Raw genomic sequence first — 22,881 nt, forward strand, 5'->3', positions numbered from 1 at the left:
GTAAAAGAGATCGTTTTGGTTCATACCATTTGGATACCGTCGATAAGGTTTAATAATTCTTTCAACCCCCAAAAAAGAAAAACTAAAGAAAAGAATCGCAGCGCACATTGCCAATATAAGGAGTAAGAGCAGCAGATCCTCAGGGGCCGGGAAACATCGCACCTTACTACAGCAGAGGGATCTTTCCAGTTTTTCTTTTTTGGGGGGTGGAAAGAATTATTAAACCTAATCGACGGTATCCAAATGGTATGAACCATAAAAACTATTTCTTTTACATTTATTGAAATTAATAGTCATATTTTCCAATATTAAATGCAAACAAATAATATTTTGAAATTAAGTATATGAAATAATTTCACTTTCCTGCATCTTACATTCCCTGAACACCTCCGCTCCTCCCGTCACACATCAGTCCACACAGCCGGCACTCTCCATTCATTTATCCCTCAATTACCATCACACCTGTGGGTTTCTTTCGCTGTACAGATAATGACCAGGTTGGCATTACTATGTATCCTATGACTAAGGGCGCTAACGTGCCAGGTTTTGTTTTTAATCATGTTTTTCACTTAATAAAAAAAAGTCTGAATTTTATTTACTGGAAGTTTGTGCGGAGCTTCATCCTCCCCTCCTATCTATTCTTTTCATACTATTGCTAACAGGGCCGGACTGGCCATCTGGCAATTCTGGCAAATGCCAGAAGGGCCTGTCTAGTTGTGGGCCGCCTTGTCTGCTACATTGCTAACAGAATCAGTGTTCTCAAGACACTCATACTGTTAAGCGTTTGTGACGGAGCAGAAAGTCGCTGACTCTGTCACTTATCCCAGCAGACCACAGGTATCATTAGAAATATTGGTCTTGTAGTAAATCTTGCTTTCCTCTATCCAGGGTAATATTAGTAATATATCCCATCTGGTGCTTGGGGACGGGGACAGCCTGGGCCTGTGTGATTCCAAATGCCAGGGCTGAATTTCATCCCCAGTCCGTACCTGATTGCTAATGTCCTTGCACATAGGGGGCAGTATTATAGTAGTTATATTCTTGTACATAGGGGCAGTATTATAGCAGTAACATTCTTGCACATAGGGGCAGTATTATAGTAGTTATATTCTTGTACATAGGAGCAGTATTATAGTAGTTATATTCTTGTATATAGGAGCAGTATTATAGTAATTATATTCTTGTACATAGGGGCAGCATTATAGTAGTTATATTCTTGTACATAGGGGTCAGTATTATAGTAGTTATATTCTTGTACATAGGAGCAGTATTATAGTAGTTATATTCTTGTACATAGGGGCAGCATTATAGTAGTTATATTCTTGTATATAGGGGCAGTATTATAGTAGTTATATTCTTGTACATAGGAGCAGTATTATAGTAGTTATATTCTTGTACATAGGGGCAGCATTATAGTAGTTATATTCTTGTATATAGGGGCAGTATTATAGTAGTTATATTCTTGTACATAGGGGGCAGTATTATAGTAGTTATATTCTTGTACATAGGAGCAGTATTATAGTAGTTATATTCTTGTACATAGGAGCAGTATTATAGTAGTTATATTCTTGTACATAGGAGCAGTATTATAGTAGTTATATTCTTGTACATAGGAGCAGTATTATAGTAGTTATATTCTTGTACATAGGGGCAGCATTATAGTAGTTATATTCTTGTACATAGGGGGCAGTATTATAGTAGTTATATTCTTGTACATAGGAGCAGTATTATAGTAGTTATATTCTTGTACATAGGGGCAGCATTATAGTAGTTATATTCTTGTATATAGGGGCAGTATTATAGTAGTTATATTCTTGTACATAGGAGCAGTATTATAGTAGTTATATTCTTGTACATAGGGGCAGCATTATAGTAGTTATATTCTTGTATATAGGGGCAGTATTATAGTAGTTATATTCTTGTACATAGGGGGCAGTATTATAGTAGTTATATTCTTGTACATAGGAGCAGTATTATAGTAGTTATATTCTTGTACATAGGAGCAGTATTATAGTAGTTATATTCTTGTACATAGGAGCAGTATTATAGTAGTTATATTCTTGTACATAGGAGCAGTATTATAGTAATTATATTCTTGTACATAGGGGCAGCATTATAGTAGTTATATTCTTGTACATAGGGGGCAGTATTATAGTAGTTATATTCTTGTACATAGGAGCAGTATTATAGTAGTTATATTCTTGTACATAGGGGCAGCATTATAGTAGTTATATTCTTGTATATAGGGGCAGTATTATAGTAGTTATATTCTTGTACATAGGAGCAGTATTATAGTAGTTATATTCTTGTATATAGGAGCAGTATTATAGTAATTATATTCTTGTACATAGGAGCAGTATTATAGTAGTTATATTCTTGTACATAGGGGCAGTATTATAGTAGTTATATTCTTGTACATAGGGGCAGTATTATAGTAGTTATATTCTTGTACATAGGAGCAGTATTATAGTAGTTATATTCTTGTACATAGGAGCAGTATTATAGTAGTTATATTCTTGTACATAGGAGCAGTATTATAGTAGTTATATTCTTGTACATAGGAGCAGTATTATAGTAGTTATATTCTTGCACATAGGAGCAGTATTATAGTAGTTATATTCTTGCACATAGGAGCAGTATTATAGTAGTTATATTCTTATACATAGGGGCAGTATTATAGTAGTTATATTCTTGTACATAGGGGCAGTATTATAGTAGTTATATTCTTGTACATAGGAGCAGTATTATAGTAGTTATATTCTTGTACATAGGAGCAGTATTATAGTAGTTATATTCTTGTACATAGGAGCAGTATTATAGTAGTTATATTCTTGCACATAGGAGCAGTATTATAGTAGTTATATTCTTGCACATAGGAGCAGTATTATAGTAGTTATATTCTTGTACATAGGGGCAGTATTATAGTAGTTATATTCTTGCACATAGGAGCAGTATTATAGTAGTTATATTATTGTACATAGGAGCAGTATTATAGTAGTTATATTCTTGTATATAGGAGCAGTATTATAGTAATTATATTCTTGTACATAGGAGCAGTATTATAGCAGTAACATTCTTGCACATAGGGGCAGTATTATAGTAGTTATATTCTTGTACATAGGGGGCAGTATTATAATAGTTATATTCTTGTACATAGGAGCAGTATTATAGTAGTTATATTCTTGTACATAGGGGCAGTATTATAGTAGTTATATTTTTGCACATAGGGGCAGTATTATGGTAGTTATATTCTTGTACATAGGAGCAGTATTATAGTAGTTATATTCTTGTACATAGGAGCAGTATTATAGTAGTTATATTCTTGTATATAGGAGCAGTATTATAGTAGTTATATTTTTGCACATAGGGGCAGTATTATGGTAGTTATATTCTTGTACATAGGGGGCAGTATTATAGTAGTTATATTCTTGCACATAGGAGCAGTATTATAGTAGTTATATTCTTGTATATAGGAGCAGTATTGTAGTAGTTATATTCTTGTATATAGGAGCAGTATTATAGTAATTATATTCTTGTACATAGGAGCAGTATTATAGTAGTTATATTCTTGCACATAGGAGCAGTATTATAGTAGTTATATTCTTATACATAGGGGCAGTATTATAGTAGTTATATTCTTGTACATAGGGGCAGTATTATAGTAGTTATATTCTTGTACATAGGAGCAGTATTATAGTAGTTATATTCTTGTACATAGGAGCAGTATTATAGTAGTTATATTCTTGTACATAGGAGCAGTATTATAGTAGTTATATTCTTGCACATAGGAGCAGTATTATAGTAGTTATATTCTTGCACATAGGAGCAGTATTATAGTAGTTATATTCTTGTACATAGGGGCAGTATTATAGTAGTTATATTCTTGCACATAGGAGCAGTATTATAGTAGTTATATTCTTGTACATAGGAGCAGTATTATAGTAGTTATATTCTTGTATATAGGAGCAGTATTATAGTAATTATATTCTTGTACATAGGAGCAGTATTATAGCAGTAACATTCTTGCACATAGGGGCAGTATTATAGTAGTTATATTCTTGTACATAGGGGGCAGTATTATAATAGTTATATTCTTGTACATAGGAGCAGTATTATAGTAGTTATATTCTTGTACATAGGGGCAGTATTATAGTAGTTATATTTTTGCACATAGGGGCAGTTTTATGGTAGTTATATTCTTGTACATAGGAGCAGTATTATAGTAGTTATATTCTTGTACATAGGAGCAGTATTATAGTAGTTATATTCTTGTACATAGTGGTCAGTATTATAGTAGTTATATTTTTGTACATAGGGGGCAGTATTATAGTAGTTATATTCTTGTACATAGTGGTCAGTATTATAGTAGTTATATTTTTGTACATAGGGGGCAGTATTATAGTAGTTATATTCTTGTACATAGGGGGCAGTATTATAGTAGTTATATTCTTGTACATAGGAGCAGTATTATAGTAGTTATATTCTTGTACATAGTGGTCAGTATTATAGTAGTTATATTCTTGTACATAGGGGCAGTATTATAGTAGTTATATTCTTGTACATAGGAGCGGTATTATAGTAGCTATATTCTTGTACATAGGGGCAGTATTATAGTAGTTATATTCTTGTATATAGGGGGCAGTATTATAGTAGTTATATTCTTGTATGTAGGGGCAATATTATAGTAGTTATATTCTTGTATATAGGGGGCAGTATTATAGTAGTTATATTCTTGTATATAGGGGGCAGTATTATAGTAGTTATATTCTTGTATGTAGGGGCAGTATTATAGTAGTTATATTCTTGTATATAGGGGGCAGTATTATAGTAGTTATATTCTTGTATGTAGGGGCAGTATTATAGTAGTTATATTCTTGTACATAGGGGCAGTATTATAGTAGTTATATTCTTGTATATAGGGGGCAGTATTATAGTAGTTATATTCTTGTATGTAGGGGCAGTATTATAGTAGTTATATTCTTGTATATAGGGGGCAGTATTATAGTAGTTATATTCTTGTATGTAGGGGCAGTATTATAGTAGTTATATTCTTGTACATAGAGGGCAGTATTATAATAGTTATATTCTTGTACATAGGGGCAATATTATAGTAGTTATATTCTTGTACATAGGAGCAGTATTATAGTAGTTATATTCTTGTATGTAGGGGCAGTATTATAGTAGTTATATTCTTGTACATAGAGGGCAGTATTATAATAGTTATATTCTTGTACATAGGGGCAATATTATAGTAGTTATATTCTTGTACATAGGGGCAGTATTATAGTAGTTATATTCTTGTACATAGGAGCAGTATTATAATAGTTATATTCTTGTACATAGGGGCAATATTATAGTAGTTATATTCTTGTACATAGGGGCAGTATTATAGTAGTTATATTCTTGTACATGGGGGCAGTATCATAGTAATCATTAAAAAGTACTGTCTGTAAAAGCACCATAAACATTTTCTTTTTCTCTTTTTTTATTATTCAGGATACGTCATCTGATTGGATCTATTCCGCAATATCGCCATCATGGTCTCCACATAAAGAGCTCAATAATTCTGGCAGAATGTGAGTACTCTCAGCAGTCTGAGCAGCTGCTTTCCATACTATGGACGCTCAGCATCATCACGGCTGCTTACAGGGACCCCTCTACCTCCTCCAACATCCGTGTGCAAACCTCCCATGTCCATCTGCTATGACATACATCCGCGCTGATGAGACGCATGAACATTGCAGAGTCATTCCAAGTCCCCAGAACTATCTGTTGTGCACCAACCATGGCTTAGAGACGTCCTCGCTGAGCAGCATGCATCCATTAAAGAATGCACATTGCCATCTTACTGGCGGGCAGTTGCAGCCTCTGCATGCATGCCATGTGGGTAATGCACCATTGGGCACAGCTGCTGAGCCTCGGCTGTATCGAAGCTTGGAGAACCTGTACTGGGCAGAGTCGGGCGTGTTTGCGCATTATAGGAGCATGGATAGTGAGTTTCTTCTGCACTGTAGAAGCACCAGACACCTGTCAGAAGGATCTGCAGGAAATGCGCTTTTCCAAGGCCTGTCCGAGAGAGTAAATGGCCAACAGGACTTTCCTGCGCCTCCTTTTGCCAAAGTTCATCAGTGGCTTTTTCTTTCAGCGGATGACAAGGTCTCCTATGGTGATGCCAAAAGGGAACTGAAAGAGAAGCTAAGGACTCACAGCTCCAAAATCGTAGAGCCCAGCAGGCCCATCCGTCCCCAGGCTTGTATAGTTGGCTGCATGGCAAAGGAAGCAGCGGAGAAACGATGCCAGTGCTGCAAACACAAGGCACCATGTAGTGCCATAACTGCCAGTCATCCGTCACTTCCAAGGGGCACAATGCCGGCAACCAGGCAATGCACAAGTCTCTTACCCCCCAGAACCAACCCAGAGCACATAAAGCAGGAGGCGAGAAGGCGATTGCAGCTCCGCAGGCAAAACAGCTCCCCAAACCTGACCCTGCATCAAGAAGAGAATGAGAGCAAAAGTCTGGTGAAGTCAAAGACGGCAGAGTCCTTCAAGGTTCAGAGACCATGGCCGGGCACAATGGAAAAGGCAGACCCCACTGGAAGGCCAAGTAATAAAGGCAGATTCTACATCCCAACTTTTGAAGAATTCAAGAGGATGAGCAGTAGGGAAAAGAAATGTGACGTCCACATACAACCTGCAGAATCCGCCACTAGTGCAGGCTCAAGACATGAGCCGGACACCAGCTCTGACCAGACGGCCGCTACTGATTCTCCATGCATGGCCCATGCACAAGACTCCACTTCTGCACTGCATGGGGCCAGTGCCCTGCAGGACCCTCCCCAGCCTGACAGTGGCGCTAACACTGGAGATCTGTCCATTGCCCAGGATAGGTTGTTAGACCACAAAGCTCCCCCCTCATGTCGGCCGCCATTCACGGCTCCCATTTGTTCCTGTCCTGTTTCAAGGTTTCCATTACAGGCGTTAAACATGCATAGCACGAAAGAGGAGCTTGTGGTGTGTGAGCCCCATGTGTCGCATATGGCTAGCGGACCCCCCGGGATGGCTGAGCAGGGTCTCCCTTCTGAAGCCCATTCTTCTTGCTGTCCATCTTTGCTTTTAGAAGCAACTGATCTGTCCGGTTATGGCGCCAAGCTGCAGAAGATGAAGGACGGCCTCATAGGATCGGCCCTGGATCTGATCAAGAAAAGGTAATGTGATGTCTGAGTGCCATGTGTGAAATGCTCTGGTGATGGCGACACTGAGCAAGTCGGGGAAACAAGAATTATCTCATGTCCCTTTAAAAGTGGTAGTGTTGTATGAGAAAACGGCGGGCGGCGCGGGATTTATGGTCCTGTGATTGGGAACCTTACTGGTACGAGCCTCTGTCTGGGGATGTCACCGTTCTCTTGCAGACAGCAGACGGATTTCTTCCAGGATTTCTCAATATTTTGCTTCATTACTTAAAGGGGACTTGTCACCACATCGGGGCTCCCACTTTTGCGCCTGTTTGATTCCTGCTGCCTCCTCAGTATTTTGCTTTTTTATTAATTCCGTCACACAGTCGCAGAGATCTGGGCCTTTTATATGCAGTAACTTTTCAGGACTTTCCAAGGGGGCGTGGCTCCCAGGATTCTGGGTGTGTGTCTTTGGGTTGCTTTACATGATTGCCCTGCGAGCCACACCCTCGTTCATAAAAATTATCTCTGAGCAAAAAGTCCCAGATCTGGAGCCGCACAGAGGATAAAAAAAACAATAAAACCTCAGGGGAGCGAAGGGAATAAAATAAGAGCAACAACTGGACAATTCTGATCTGGTGACCGGTCCCCATTAATGTCAGGAAAAGGCTGTAATGTGTCTCCCTCATCTGTCGGAGATTTCTCCCATGATTGTCAGCATGGCAGCTGTTTTGTGCCACCATTACCAACTCAACCATGGAGCGTGTAGGGCTCTGTGCACATGGAGTTATGTGAATAGTTTCTGGGGCAGATCCTCTCCGAAAACCACACAAAAATCGCCTGTAACGCTTGAAAGACTCTTCCTATTTATTCCAATATTAGTCCTCTTTGCTGTTTTTCAGCCTCTTTCTTTCCTCTCCTTCAGATTTTGGAAAAAACTTGGTGAAAAATGAGCGTGCATGTCACTTCTCTGAGACCTCCTGAAATCTGCTCCAAATCTGACACAAAACAACAACAATAAACCCACTACCAACAACAACAATAATACCAACAACAACAATAACACCACCACTACCAACAACAATAACACCAACACCACCAACAACAATAGCAACAACACCAATAACAACAATACCAGCAACAACACCACCACTACCAACAAGAACACCAACAATATCACCAACAATAACACCAACACCACCACCGACAACAGCACCACCAACAACACCACCACTGACAACACCAATAACAATAACACCAAAAGCAACAATAACAGCACCACTAACATCAATAGCAACAACACCAACTCCACCACCAAGAACACCAACACTCACCACCTCCAACATCACCAACAACACCAACACTGATAACACCAAAAGTAACAATAACACCACCACCAACACCACCACCACCAACAATACCAACAACAATAACACCAACACCAACAATAACTCCACCACTAACAACAAAAACAACACCACACTCCGAAAAAAAGACATTTTGTTGAGCGGTTTCCACTTGAAATCTCATGGATTTGATCACTTCAATAAACTCCGTCTGCACAAAGCCTAATGGCGCTAGGTGGTTGGGTTGCACTAGTTGGCGGCGCGGTACTAGGTGGTGGCACTGCATAAGGTGGTCGTGCAGCATTAGGTGGTGGCGCTGCACTGAGTGGTGGTGCTGCACTAGATTGTGGCAGCGCTGTACTTGGTGGTGGCGCTACACAAGGTGGTCGCGCTGCACTAGGTGGTGGTGCGGTACTAGGTTGTGGAAGCGCTGCACTAGATGGTGGTGCTGCACTAGGTGGTGGAGCTGCACTATGTGGCGACACTCAACTAGGTGGTGGCGCTGAACTATGTGGTGGTGCTGCAGAAGATGGTGGCGCTGCACTAGGCGGTGGCGCGGCACTAGGTGGTGGTGCTGCACTAGGTGGTGGCGCTGCATTACATCATGGCGATGCAGCCATTCCGACCAACTCTGCAGTGTATTCTTACCATCCCCTGACCAAGCTGATGATGATGTGACTATTGTTCTGGTGACTGCGGGGCGTTGTGGCTGTGATTAATCTGCGTCTTCCATTGAGGATTTTTTGATTGATTGTTTCTTGACAATTGCAGTACGGCTGGATTCTGGCCTCATGTCTGGCTGCAGGTGGAGCAGGATACATTGTAGCAGTCTCCTGACATGCACCTGAGTGATTGTATCATTTTGTTTTCCCAACAGCTGCAGCTCAGAAAGTCCTGACACCCCGACCAGCGCATCATGTGACACTCCAAAACCCGATATCACAGAGCGACAGAGTTGTCAATTATCCGCTGTATCCATGGCAACAAAAATTAGTAAAAGCAAGGAGAGGACCTGTGACCCCAAGCCTAGTGTAAGTATGGGGGTGGCTGTGCCCGGGTGCAGGATCGGGGGACTTTGCAGGATATAATCTTCGTTATGGCGGAGCGATGCAGCGGCCTCCATTAGCTGGTGGGAAATATGGGGTCTGTACCTCATGATCATTTATACGCCACGGGCTTGGATGCTTTGTGCCCTTAGGTTAGTGATTATGGGGGAATTTTTTAACCGATGGGAAGCGGATCTGATGGCTGTGAGAACAGTGGTCTCTGAGAGGCGCAAGCTTTGCATTCACTATTCTGCAAATAAATGAGGATGACTTGGACACATCGTGCCCCCTCGCGCTTATCTTATGCCCCCTCACACTTATCTCGTGCCCCCTCGCGCTTATCTCGTGCCCCCTCGCGCTTATCTCGTGCCCCCTCGCGCTTATCTCGTGTCCCCTCGCGCTTATCTCGTGCCCCCTCGCGCTTATCTCGTGCCCCCTCACGCTTATCTCGTTCCCCCTCGCGCTTATCTCGTTGCCCCCTCGCGCTTATCTCGTGCCCCCTCGCGCTTATCTCGTTCCCCCTCGCGCTTATCTCGTTCCCCCTCGCGCTTATATAGTGCCACCTCGCGCTTATCTCGTGCCCCCTCGCGCTTATCTCGTTCCCCCTCGCGCTTATCTCGTTCCCCCTCGCGCTTATCTCGTTCCCCCTCGCGCTTATCTCGTTCCCCCTCGCACTTATATCGTTCCCCCTCGCACTTATATCGTTCCCCCTCACACTTATCTCGTTCCCCCTCACACTTATCTCGTTCCCCCTCACACCTACCTCGTTCCCCCTCACACCTACCTCGTTCCCCCTCACACCTACCTCGTTCCCCCTCACACCTACCTCGTTCCCCCTCACACCTACCTCGTTCCCCCTCACACCTACCTCGTTCCCCCTCACACCTATCTCGTTCCCCCTCACACTTATCTCGTTCCCCCTCACACTTATCTCGTTCCCCCTCACACTTATCTCGTTCCCCCTCACACTTATCTCGTTCCCCCTCACACTTATCTCGTTCCCCCTCACACTTATCTCGTTCCCCCTCACACCTACCTTGTTCCCCCTCACACTTATCTCGTTCCCCCCTCAACTGTGAGGGGGCACAAGATATGTGTGAGGGGGAACGAGGTAAGTGTGAGGGGGCACGAGATATGTGTGAGGGGGAACAAGGTAGGTGTGAGGGGGAACGAGATAAGTGTGAGGGGGAACGAGATAAGTGTGAGGGGGAACGAGATAAGTGTGAGGGGGAACGAGATAAGTGTGAGGGGGAACGAGATAAGTGTGAGGGGGAACGATATAAGTGTGAGGGGGAACGAGATATGTGTGAGGGGGAATAAGATAAGCGCGAGGGGGCACGAGATAAGCGTGAGGGGGCACGAGATAAGCGTGAGGGGGCACGAGATAAGCGTGAGGGGGCACGAGATATGTGTGAGGGGGAACAAGGTAGGTGTGAGGGGGAACGAGATAAAGTGTGAGGGGGAACGAGATAAAGTGTGAGGGGGAACGAGATAAGTGTGAGGGGGAACGAGATAAGTGTGAGGGGGAACGAGATAAGTGTGAGGGGGAACGAGATAAGTGTGGGGGGGAACGAGATAAGTGTGAGGGGGAACGAGATAAGTGTGAGGGGGAACGAGATATGTGTGAGGGGGAACGAGATAACTGTGAGGGGGCACAAGATATATCTCGTTCCCCCTCACACATATCTCGTTCCCCCTCACACTTATCTCGTTCCCCCTCACACATATCTCGTTCCCCCTCACACTTATCTCGTTCCCCCTCACACTTATCTCGTTCCCCCTCATACTTATCTCGTTCCCCCTCACACATCTCGTGCCCCCTCACACTTATCTCGTGCCCCCTCACACATATCTCGTGCCCCCTCACACTTATCTCGTTCCCCCTCACACTTATCTCGTTCCCCCTCACACTTATCTCGTTCCCCCTCACACTTATCTCGTTCCCCCTCACACTTATCTCGTTCCCCCTCACACATATCTCGTGCCCCCTCACACTTATCTCGTTCCCCTCACACTTATCTCGTTCCCCCTCACACTTATCTCGTTCCCCCTCACACTTATCTCATGCCCCCTCACACTTATCTCGTGCCCCCTCACACTTATCTCGTTCCCCCTCACACTTATCTCGTTCCCCCTCACACTTATCTCGTTCCCCCTCACACTTATCTCATGCCCCCTCACACTTATCTCGTTCCCCCTCACACTTATCTCGTTCCCCCTCACACTTATCTCGTTCCCCCTCATACTTATCTCGTTCCCCCTCATACTTATCTCGTTCCCCCTCACACATATCTCGTTCCCCCTCACACATATCTCGTGCCCTCACACATATCTCGTGCCCCCTCACACTTATCTCGTTCCCCCTCACACTTATCTCGTTCCCCCTCATACTTATCTCGTTCCCCCTCACACATATCTCGTGCCCCCTCACACTTATCTCGTTCCCCCTCACACTTATCTCGTTCCCCCTCACACTTATCTCGTGCCCCCTCACACTTATCTCGTGCCCCCTCACACTTATCTCGTGCCCCCTCACACTTATCTCGTGCCCCCTCACACTTATCTCGTTCCCCCTCACACTTATCTCGTGCCCCCTCACACTTATCTCGTGCCCCCTTACACTTATCTCGTTCCCCCTCACACTTATCTCGTTCCCCCTCACACTTATCTCGTTCCCCCTCACACTTATCTCGTGCCCCCTCACACTTATCTCGTTCCCCCTCACACTTATCTCGTGCCCCCTTACACTTATCTCGTGCCCCCTCACACTTATCTCGTGCCCCCTCACACTTATCTCGTGCCCCCTTACACTTATCTCGTTCCCCCTCACACTTATCTCGTGCCCCCTCACACTTATCTCGTGCCCCCTTACACTTATCTCGTTCCCCCTCACACTTATCTCGTGCCCCCTTACACTTATCTCGTTCCCCCTCGCGCTTATCTTATGCCCCCTCACACATATCTCGTTCCCCCTCACACTTATCTCGTTCCCCCTCACACTTATCTCGTTCCCCCTCATACTTATCTCGTTCCCCCTCACACATATCTCGTTCCCCCTCACACATATCTCGTGCCCTCACACATATCTCGTGCCCCCTCACACTTATCTCGTTCCCCCTCACACTTATCTCGTTCCCCCTCACACTTATCTCGTTCCCCCTCACACATATCTCGTGCCCCCTCACACTTATCTCGTTCCCCCTCACACTTATCTCGTTCCCCCTCACACTTATCTCGTGCCCCCTCACACTTATCTCGTGCCCCCTCACACTTATCTCGTGCCCCCTCACACTTATCTCGTTCCCCCTCACACTTATCTCGTTCCCCCTCACACTTATCTCGTGCCCCCTCACACTTATCTCGTGCCCCCTTACACTTATCTCGTTCCCCCTCACACTTATCTCGTGCCCCCTCACACTTATCTCGTGCCCCCTTACACTTATCTCGTTCCCCCTCACACTTATCTCGTGCCGGCTCACACTTACCTCGTATGTCCCCCCATGTATGTCCTGCAGCCTGAGTGTGGTCGAGGGGCCGCATGAGTAACCGACAGGGGGGGTGATCGCCATTACCTGCTTTGTTTTCCAGATCTGCGGCCCTGGGTGTCGGAGGTCCAGCTCAGACATGACTCACGAAGCGGCAGAGTCTGGAAAGGCCCAACGCGGGTGTCGTCTGCGCCCACATTTCAGCGACCCCATGCCCACCGATGCCGTGAAGAGGAAACAGTTAGAGCTGAAAATTGCAGCGGCTGCTCGTCACCACGCTCAGAAGAGGAGGCAGGACAGAGAGAACGGTACCTGCCAGTCAGACTGAGCATACCATTACACCGCACCTGCAAGCCACCATCTTTAACGCGCCCATTTCCTCCATAGCTGCATTTCCAATTCTGCTGCTTTCCTGTTAGTGCTCAGGCTGCCGGATCTCACATCTGTAGGGTTTGTGTCTGCTACTATGGTAATAACAAGAGGCATCAAGCAGAATTATGAATGCAGCTCTGGATAAGCTTGGAAAGCAATAGATGATGTCAATTATGATCAGAAATGAAAAATATTTGTGAATGTGCTGAAATTACGTTGTGTAAGATGGAGGCTCTAGCCCTGGAGATGTCCCTCATTTCGATATGAATCAGCCTCCAGGAAACTTCTTGTCCTGGAGTTATTGAGAATGTGTCAAAAAACGGCGCCTCTCCTGCCCATGGTCATGGCTGGAATTACAGCTGATGTCGTTGACTTCTAACCTTATCCAGTTTATCAGTGCGGCTGCCATATATTTAGATCTGGGATAATGCTGGGACTGTAGAGAAGTCTTTCCATGCACAGAGACATGAGAAGTGTGAATGCAACCCAAATAACAGATCTATGACATGAGAACATGGCCAGCGAGCGTGGACAGGTAACATTACTGATCGTCATCTTCTGTATTGCACAGGACCCATTCTGATGAAGGCCAACACCACAACAGCATGCAGCTCCAGTAAAGAACCCGCAGGTCACTCGTACCGATCGCACCATCGTTGGAGCAACATCAGCAGCCTGAGCACAGACAGCGGGATTGTTGGGGTCAATGATGAGAGGGAAGAATGTGAAAGGAGCACACGAGCCGTGAAGCCCGGAGAGGTGGAGAGGGCGGACAGCGGGATTGGAGATGCACTTTCCAGAAAGTGGAGAGCTCGGGTAGCGGAAGCGTCGGCGTCTCTGGAGGCGTGGGAGGCGCACCGGCCGTGTATCGACTGCGGCGAGAACAACTTATCAATGGACCCTGAGAGCAGAGGAAAGAGGAGAGAGACTCTGTGCATGAGATGCGTCACCCGCAGGACGGAGCGGAAAGAGGCCGTGCTGGAGTTCGTCAACACAGAATCGAGCTACGGAGAGGACCTGCGGATAATCAAGGAGGAGTTCTACCTGCCCATGCAGACGGCCGGACTGCTGACACTGGAGCAGCTGGCGGTGGTGTTCAGCAACATACAAGAGCTCATCGACCTCAACGAGAAGTTCCTCGAGGTACTGCAGGAGGAAATAGACCAAGCTTTCGACCAGGTAAATGGAACACGAACTGCCAGAGTAAGGCCGGGATCACACTACCGTGTGTAATGCGAGAAACTCGTACGAGTCTCTCGCATCAACACCCGGTGTTACGGTCGGCACTCAGGACCGGAGCTGCGGCTGCATAGAAATACATGCATAGAAATACATGCAGCCGCAGCTCCGGTCCGAGTGACGGCGGCAGCTCCGGGTGTTGATGTGAGAGACTCGTGTGAGTTTCTCGAATCACACATGGTAGTGTGATCCCAGCCTAATCCCGAGACTGGACAGTAGATCCAAATCCACTGATAGCACCAAAACCTGCCATCTATAAGTGCAAGGGCTGTGTGGGCTGTTAACATGACCAATCCTGCAGAAGATAAGCCCAGACAGAGGCTTTTTCCCCTCTCCTGCTGAACACTTGCACACTCAGCTGAATTGAGCATGCATGTGTATGTTGAGGAGCTGTCATCCAAGCGGATGCTAAAACCCCTCGTATCTAATGTGTAGTCAGCCTTAGTTGTGACACTTCTTTGAGCTCCTGGCCCGGGATTAGATAAACATGGCGGCTTTCTTCTGCAACAGTACCACCCCTGTTCATGGATCGTGTCTGGTATTGCAGCTCAGCTCCACTGAAGTGAAAGAGGATTAACTTGCAGTACCACGTGTAACCTGTAGACGGGTGTGGCGCTGTTCCTGCAGCCATGTCCTAATCTTGGAAAACCCCTTTAGCCAATCTTGTATAGGAGCAGCTTCGGGGTCCTGCTGACACTTATCACTGTGTGTTCTCAGGGGGACGATGATCTGATGACCGTCTGCATCGGGGAGGTTTTCCTGGACTTTGTGAACATGCTTCCTGCCTTCCAGACTTACTGCCTCCAGCAACCGACCTCCATGGCCACGCTGAACGCTCTGGAGAAAGACAAGGAGCTTCTCAGGTGAGACGCGCAGGACTACCACACCGATCGGATCATAGATCATACAACACGGGACCAAGGTCCTTTCCTGAGATCATGTTTTCCACAATTCTCACATTCTGTAATGGTCCCTTTAAATATTAGGTGCAATTCAGATATGAGGATACTTTTCCAGTAAGAGGCGCTGCAGCATCTGCATCTGCCGTAATCTTCTGCTTTTCTCCATCTGAGGGGAATGCTGCCGGTTGTTGAGGATTGTCCTGACCATGTCTAAGTCTTCTCCATCATTTCTTCATTTCAGGATCTTTCTGGACGTTTCTCAGAACGATAACACTGCCCTGCGCCGCATGAACCTCCGATCCTTCCTCATGGCTCCATTACAGAGGGTCACCAAGTACCCGCTGCTGCTGAGCCGGATCCTCAAGAGCACAACCGACTTTCATCCAGATCACAGCAGCTTATGGGAGGCCAAGAGCAGGATCGAGTCGCACTTAGAGCACATCAACATGAAGACCAGGCAGGAGGGGAACTCCTGGACATTGCGCTCCTTCCGCAGGGAGAGCAGGAAGAACAGGGAGGTGACCAACATCGAGATGCGGGAGATGGCCATCAAGCAGGTGGGCTGGCCCCGGGAGGAGACGCGCTTCATCAAAGAGGGGCTCCTGCAGATGGCTCAGCCGACAGACGGGCAATGGCTGAAGAAGGGGTGTAAGGCTCTAAAGTTCCACAATGTGCACGCGCTACTGATGACCAACGTGAAGAGAACGTCAGACTCCGGCCTGGACGCCGGCTCCTCCGACAGAACGGTGAAAGACGCTGTCCTGGTTCTTATCAAAGACAAAAGCAATGGAAAATTTGTGATGCTCAGGGATCCCCTGAGACTTGCCCACTGTGTGGTGTCTTCTGATCCGGACTGTGACGATACCTTTGAGCTCCTTGAGGTCAAGAGGGAAGGGTTCGTGTTCCGGGACTCTGACTATTCCCGAACTCAACACTGGTTCCAGCAGATGAAGAGCTATTCCCGCGAGCTCGGATCCTGGAAGAAACGGCGTAACGCGCTGCCCAATATAATGATAAGCACGGTGCAAAACCGATCCTGAGACCGGGGGGAGGGCAGCACAGGGGCACCCAAAAATCTGCACGCATGTGCAACAGATCCAGAAACCAGAACGTGAGGCGAGGACAGAAGGTACCCCAATATCTGCACAAAATTACCAGATCTCGAGACTGGGACCTGGGGAAAGTGGTACCCCAATATCTGCACAATAATACCAGATCCCGAGACTGGGACCCGGGGGAAGGTGGTACCCCAATATCTGCACAAAAATACCAGATCCCAAGACTGGGACCTGGGGGAAGGTGGTACTCCAATATCTGCACAAAAATACCAGATCCCGAGACTGGGACCCGGGGGAAGGTGGTACACAAAAATCAGCAGACAGACACCAGACCATGAGAGGGGAACTAAAGAGGAACCCAAAAATCTACACAAAAATACCAGATCCCAAGACTGGGACCTTTGAGAAGATGGTACCCAAAAATCTGCACACAGACACCAGACCAGGAGACGAGACCTAAAGGGGAACTCAAAAATCTGCGCATAGTTACCAGATCCTGAATGTGGAACCTGGGGGGAGGGTAGGAGCAGGGAACCTAAAACTGTACAAATACATACAACAGATCCAGAAACTAAGACCTAAGACGAGGACAGGAGGTACCCCAATATCTGCACACAAACATCATGGGGTCTATGCGGAGGAGAAGGGGACGACACAAACATCCTGGGGGTGATGCGGAGGAGGGGGCTCAAACATCCTGAGGGTGATGCGGAGGAGGGGGCACAAATATATCCGGTCATCAGTAGAGATGAGTGAGTTGATTTTGCGAAAAGCGAGTTCAGAACAATTTTTTAGAATTTTACAACTTCAGGTAATTCTCGATTCATTTTTCCATGTTACAGGTGGCATAAAGCAGAGACGAAGGATCCCATGATGGCGCTCTGCTCGTGCGCGGTTTTCATCATTTCTTGCACCTTTCCCATGTCTCCTTTTACTGTACCCAATATGGAGGTATTTTCTGCGTCAAACTACCAGCATTTAAATACCATGTGGCCCTCCATTACCAGCGTGGGATTATTGATGACAAGACGTGGTAAAGGAAACGTCCGTGTCACGTCATCTGCCACTAACAATGTGGAGGCTGCAGCGCAGGTAGCAGCCTCGGCACCAAGTGTCTGGTCGGTAGTAGCAGATGCTGGGCACTGTGGTACTTCACCTCCGGGATAAATATTATTATTTAATGCAAATTTAATATATTTAAAAATATATTTTATTAACAAAATAAAAAATAATATTAACAAATTTAATATTTTAATTTTAAACACATAAATAATCCGTTTTGCTCTGTGTCATGAAGAGGAACCTCTCCCATGATTCTTGCTGCACCTTCGGGACCTGGCAGTATGATTGCAGCAGGTATATGCTCTGGCATTTCACTGGTCAGGGACAAAAGGCAGAGACGAGACCAGTGCAGAGCCGCCCAGACAGCTTCTCCCTGCAGCACTCCAGGTGATTGACAGGTCACTAGGTGGTCACATGGGAGGGACCTGTCAATCACCTCTAGCAGATCTCCAGCAAATCCCAAATGGAAAGTTTCTTCTTTGACATTCCGGAGAGATGCAGAAAAAAATCTGACAAATTACAATCTTACATCCCCGCCCTGATTCCTGCTGCCGGCGATTTGTGCAGCGCGCGTCAGGTGCCAGGCTCCTATCATTGGTCACAGTAGGTTCCTCTTCTGTTTTCTGCTTTGGTCACCTGGACATTGCTCACATTGCTGTGATTACGTTAAGCAGCAGGAGAGGCGTCGGGTACGGTCTTAGGGGACCTCAGAGTCTTTTCAGGGCTTTTGAAATCTTTAGAAGACTCTCGATTCACGAGGAATCAGTTTGGTCCTAATCAAAATTTTTGGGAAGAATTGAGGCAGATACAAATTTCAGGGACCATGCTCATCTCTAATCCTGAAACCAGAGTCTAACCTTAGAGACCAAAAAATCTGTACAAGAAAATGACAGATCCTGGGAACCAAACATGTGAGAGGCTCCTAAACGTGTACATATATACAGTTGTGCTCAAAAGTTTACATACCCCGGCAGAATTTTTGCTTTCTTGGCTGTTATGAGCTCATTTTCTCCTTCACCTTTGATGTCCGATGAACTCCCTTTGCTGGTGAAAGGAGGTAGTGAAATTGATTTGGATTGGAAAAACCTGTCATCTGAACAGGTGGAGTGTGATTGGACATCCGGAATCTCTGAGTGGATATAAGGCCGCCGACGCCCTGCTGGGTTGCTGGTGATCCTCTCTGCTCTGAGCTCTGGCCTCCAGTTTAGTCCTGTCTGCTAAAGCTAAGTTTTTGCTCTGCTATTGTTCCATGAAATTTTGTCTGGTTTACTTAGTGTTTGTGTTCAGCCAGCCCTGGTTGGGACTGGCTGAACTCCTTTTTTGTCTCTGATCAGTTGATCTCTTTGCTCTGTTTTCAGAATATACCTGAGTGCTGATATAGTGATTTTGAAGTCTAGTGACTTCAGGGCCTTTTCTATCAGACGTGTTGGACATTATTTTTGGCAGGGTTTTTGCGTGATTGCAGACAGTTGCTTTTCTTTCCTGTCCTATCTAGTTAGTGAGGGCCCCATCGTTTGCTCAGCCTGTCTTTCTGTCTGTGTTTGTGTTTTCACCTGTTTTCACCGTCAATACATGTTGGGGGCTGTCTATTGCTTTGGGGTCTGCTCTGGGGCAGTTTAGATTTCCCCTTTCTTTCTTTAGGTTTATTTAGTTCTCCGGCTGTGAACGAGGTGTCTAGGACCACCGTAGGAACACCCCACGGCTACTGTTAGTTGTTGTGAATAGGATCAGGGGTCTGCAATCCGTTAGCTACCAACCTCTCCGGTTTTCTGGACTTAGCTTGTATTTTTGTTTTTTCCTCCTCCGGTGACTCATTCATAACACTTGGCCTTTTTTCAGAGAATATGAATGATAACTCCAAAACTTTTTCTCCACTCATGGTTAGTGGTTGGGTGAAGCCATTTATTGTCAAACTACTGTGTTTTCTCTTTTTAAGTCATAATGACATCCAAAACATCCAAATGACCCTGATCAAAAGGTCACACACCCATACCGTATATTGCCCCCTCTAACATCAATGACAGCTTGAAGTCTTTTGTGGTAGTTGTGGATGAGGTTCTTTATTTTCTCAGATGGTAAAGCTGCCCACTCTCCGCCTCCAGTTCCTGTAAATTCCTGGGCTGTCTGGTATGAGATCTCCCCAAAGTGGCTCAATGATATTGAGGTCAGGAGACTGAGATGGCCACTCCAGAACCTTCACTTTGTTCTGCTGTAGACAATGACAGGTCGACTTGGCCTTGTGTTTTGGATCTTTGTCATGTTGGAACGTCCAAGTACGTCCCATGCGCAGCTTCCGAGCTGATGATTGCAAATTTGCCTCCAGTATTTGCTGATAACGTGCTGCATTCATCTTTCCTTCAACTTTGACCAAGTTTCCTGTGCCTTTGTAGCTCACACATCCCCAAAACTTCAGCGACCACCTCCGTGCTTTACAGTAGGAATGGTGTTCCTGTCATCATAGGCCTTGCTGACCTCTCTCCAAATGTAATGTTTATGATTGTGGCCAAAAAGTTCAGTTTTGGTCTCATCACTCCAAGTTACCTTGTTCCAGAAGTTTTGAGGCTCGTCTCTGTGCTGTTTTGCGTATTGGTGAGATATTTTGTGGCATTTGCGCAGTAATGGCTTTCTTCTGTCAACTCGACCATGCAGCCCATTTTTCTTCAAGTGCCTCCTTATTGTGCATCTTGAAACAGCCACACAGCTAGTTTTCAGAGAGTCCAGTATTTCAGCTGATGTTATTTGTGGGTTTTTCTTTGCAACCTGAACAATTTTCCTGGCAGTTGTGGACAAAACTTTTGTTCCATCTGACTGTGGTTTTCCATTTCTTAATCACAGTGTGAACGCTGCTGACTGGCATTATCAATTCCTTGGATATCTTTTTGTATCCCTTTCCTGTTTTATACAGGTCAACTACCTTTTCCCGTAGATCCGTTGACAATTCTTTTTCTTTCCCCATGACTCACAATCCAGAAATATCAGTGGCTGGATGAAAGATGTAAGAGTCTGTCTGGATCCCAGAAACTCACTCAGCTTTTATGCACACACACTGATTACAAGCAAACAGGCCACAGGTGAGATGTTACCTTTAGTAGCCATTCAAACCCATTTGTGTCAACTTCTGTGCATGTTATCAGGCCAAAATCCCCAGGGTATGTGAACTGTTGATCAGGGTCATTTGGATGTTTTGGGTTGTCATTAGGATTTAAAAAGAGAAAACACAGCAGTCTGACAATAAATGACTTCACCCAACCACTAACCATGAGTGGAGAAAAAGTTTTGGTGTTATCATTCATATTCTCTGAAAAAAGGCCAAAAAGCAAAAATTCTGCTGGGGTATGTAAACTTCTAAGCACAACTGTATATACACATCTGCTCATGGGATCCAGAACATACGGGGCCCAGTCAACTGCACAAACATAGGGCAGGTCCAGAAGCACAAGGATTAATATGAGGCCGTGTTCCCAGTAATGGAGATGCCGCGTTCATTCCGCAGTTCTCTGCACCAGAGCGCACACCAGCAATCTACTCTATATATTAGAGGGGGTTTTATGCATTGTTCCATTTTTTATGCATATTTAGTGCAGAATTTCTGGGATTCTGCACTTAAAAATTGCATTTGCTTCACAAAGACATTTTTTTCTGGATCTTCCATTAGAAGTCTATAGAGACCAAAAAACACACAGTACAAAGCGCCTTGAAATACACAGCGAGTGGGAGTATTGTTTCAATTGTTAAAAGCAGGAGAGTTTCTGCAAAAAAAAAAACCCGACAGAAATGCAGTGTTTGTGCAGCCGGTGGAACGTGGTCCCGCACAGTGGAGCTGTTGTCCTCCAAGCTGAGCTCTGCACACGGAGCTGGGCTCTGCACGCGGAGCTGGGCTCTGCACGCAGAGCTGGGCTCTGCACGCGGAGCTCGGCTCTTCAGACGGAGCTCGGCTCTTCACGTGGAGCTGGGCTCTGCACACGGAGCTGGGCTCTGCACGTGAAGCTCGGCTCTGCACGCGGAGCTCAGCTCTTCAGACAGAGCTCGGCTCTTCACGCGGAGCTGAGCTCTGCACACGGAGCTCGGCTCTGCACGCGGAACTCGGCTCTGCACGCGGAACTCGGCTCTGCACGCGGAACTCGGCTCTGCACGCGGAGCTCGGCTCTGCACGCGGAGCTCGGCTCTGCACGCGGAGCTCGGCTCTGCACACGAAGCTCGGCTCTGCACACGAAGCTCGGCTCTGCATATGGAGCTCAGCTGAATGTGCTGTACGGCTTTACCACTTGTTCTAGTCGTTATTGTCCGGGGCACAATATTGCTGATGAATAGGCACAAAAACGCTGCAATCTCATGAGCGCCAAGAATAAAGTTTCTCATCTCCGGGGGAATCACCATGTCGTTTCTATGAACTTTGTAAATTGCTGATCCAGGTCTATAGGAAATGGCCATCTGACGGCTGAGGTCATGTCATGGCGTTGTGTCCTCGCTGGTGTCACCTCTAGTCAGGAACATGTGGGCTTGTGTCAGGGGGCAAGAAGAGCGATGGCTGATGGATGGGTCCATGGTGCAAAATAATGAGACCAACTCCTGTGTTATGTGCTGCAGCCTCGGGAGCCGGATTCTGCGGTCCGGTGATGTGGAGGGTAGATGCAGTGTGGTCCGATATCCCTGCAGGGAGCAGACCCCTCCATGCTGTCCTGCAGGTCATTATTGGCCATTTATCCCGATCTCGTCTGTGATCGATCCTCCGCATCGCTGGCACCGTGCCGCAGCCCTGTATCCTGCACCGGTGACATCATCACCCATCTGTAAATATTTACATTCCATGACATACATTTCAGCTCCGCGTTGTCGGATCGTCTGCACTTTCCCGCGTCCTCGCCGGAGGTCGCTGACGCAGATTTCAGACTCATTGTGTGTTGGTTATTAATCTATGAAATGCAAATGATGTGCAAAATCCAGCGCTGGAAAATCTCCAATAAAACGTCAGCAGCCGCAGCAGCGTCTCCGTCTCCTTGGTTTGTGTTGGGTGCTGTCGCGTTCTCAGTTGCTGGGTCGGCAGAATTCGCAGGTCGCCCTTAATAATAGAGGATCTTATGTGGCGCTGTTTACGTTTTGTTATTTTGCCTTTTTTTTTACTCTAAACAAACCCAACTGGTCAGACTGGTCATACTGGTGGCTGCGGAGGATTTATCGCTCCACGGAGCAGCGGCTCGT

General features: G+C 45.9%; 1 protein-coding gene across 2 annotated transcripts in view; it reads left to right on the top strand.

Moving 5' to 3' along the window:
- The window catches only part of LOC141049143 (uncharacterized), a 75,900-nt gene extending 53,238 nt beyond the window's left edge, over nucleotides 1-22,662 (top strand). The window contains exons 2-8 of one of the 2 annotated variants that reach the window (XR_012220262.1): nucleotides 5,497-7,205; nucleotides 9,396-9,549; nucleotides 13,153-13,357; nucleotides 13,993-14,600; nucleotides 15,378-15,523; nucleotides 15,804-17,372; nucleotides 17,463-22,662. Coding sequence is in view for 1 of the 2 variants with exons in the window: in XM_073545298.1 (XP_073401399.1) it covers nucleotides 5,617-7,205; nucleotides 9,396-9,549; nucleotides 13,153-13,357; nucleotides 13,993-14,600; nucleotides 15,378-15,523; nucleotides 15,804-16,602 (3,501 nt within the window). In the remaining variant the exon portion in view is untranslated. Of the gene's footprint in view, nucleotides 1-5,496; nucleotides 7,206-9,395; nucleotides 9,550-13,152; nucleotides 13,358-13,992; nucleotides 14,601-15,377; nucleotides 15,524-15,803 lie in introns of both variants that reach the window. The other variant, XM_073545298.1, reaches the window with a different exon arrangement.
- Nucleotides 22,663-22,881: the final 219 nt, after the last annotated feature.

Source organism: Dendrobates tinctorius, unplaced genomic scaffold (assembly GCF_039654945.1).
Source record: "Dendrobates tinctorius isolate UK_male_01 unplaced genomic scaffold, ASM3965494v1 ptg000143l, whole genome shotgun sequence".
Taxonomy (NCBI): domain Eukaryota; kingdom Metazoa; phylum Chordata; class Amphibia; order Anura; family Dendrobatidae; genus Dendrobates; species Dendrobates tinctorius.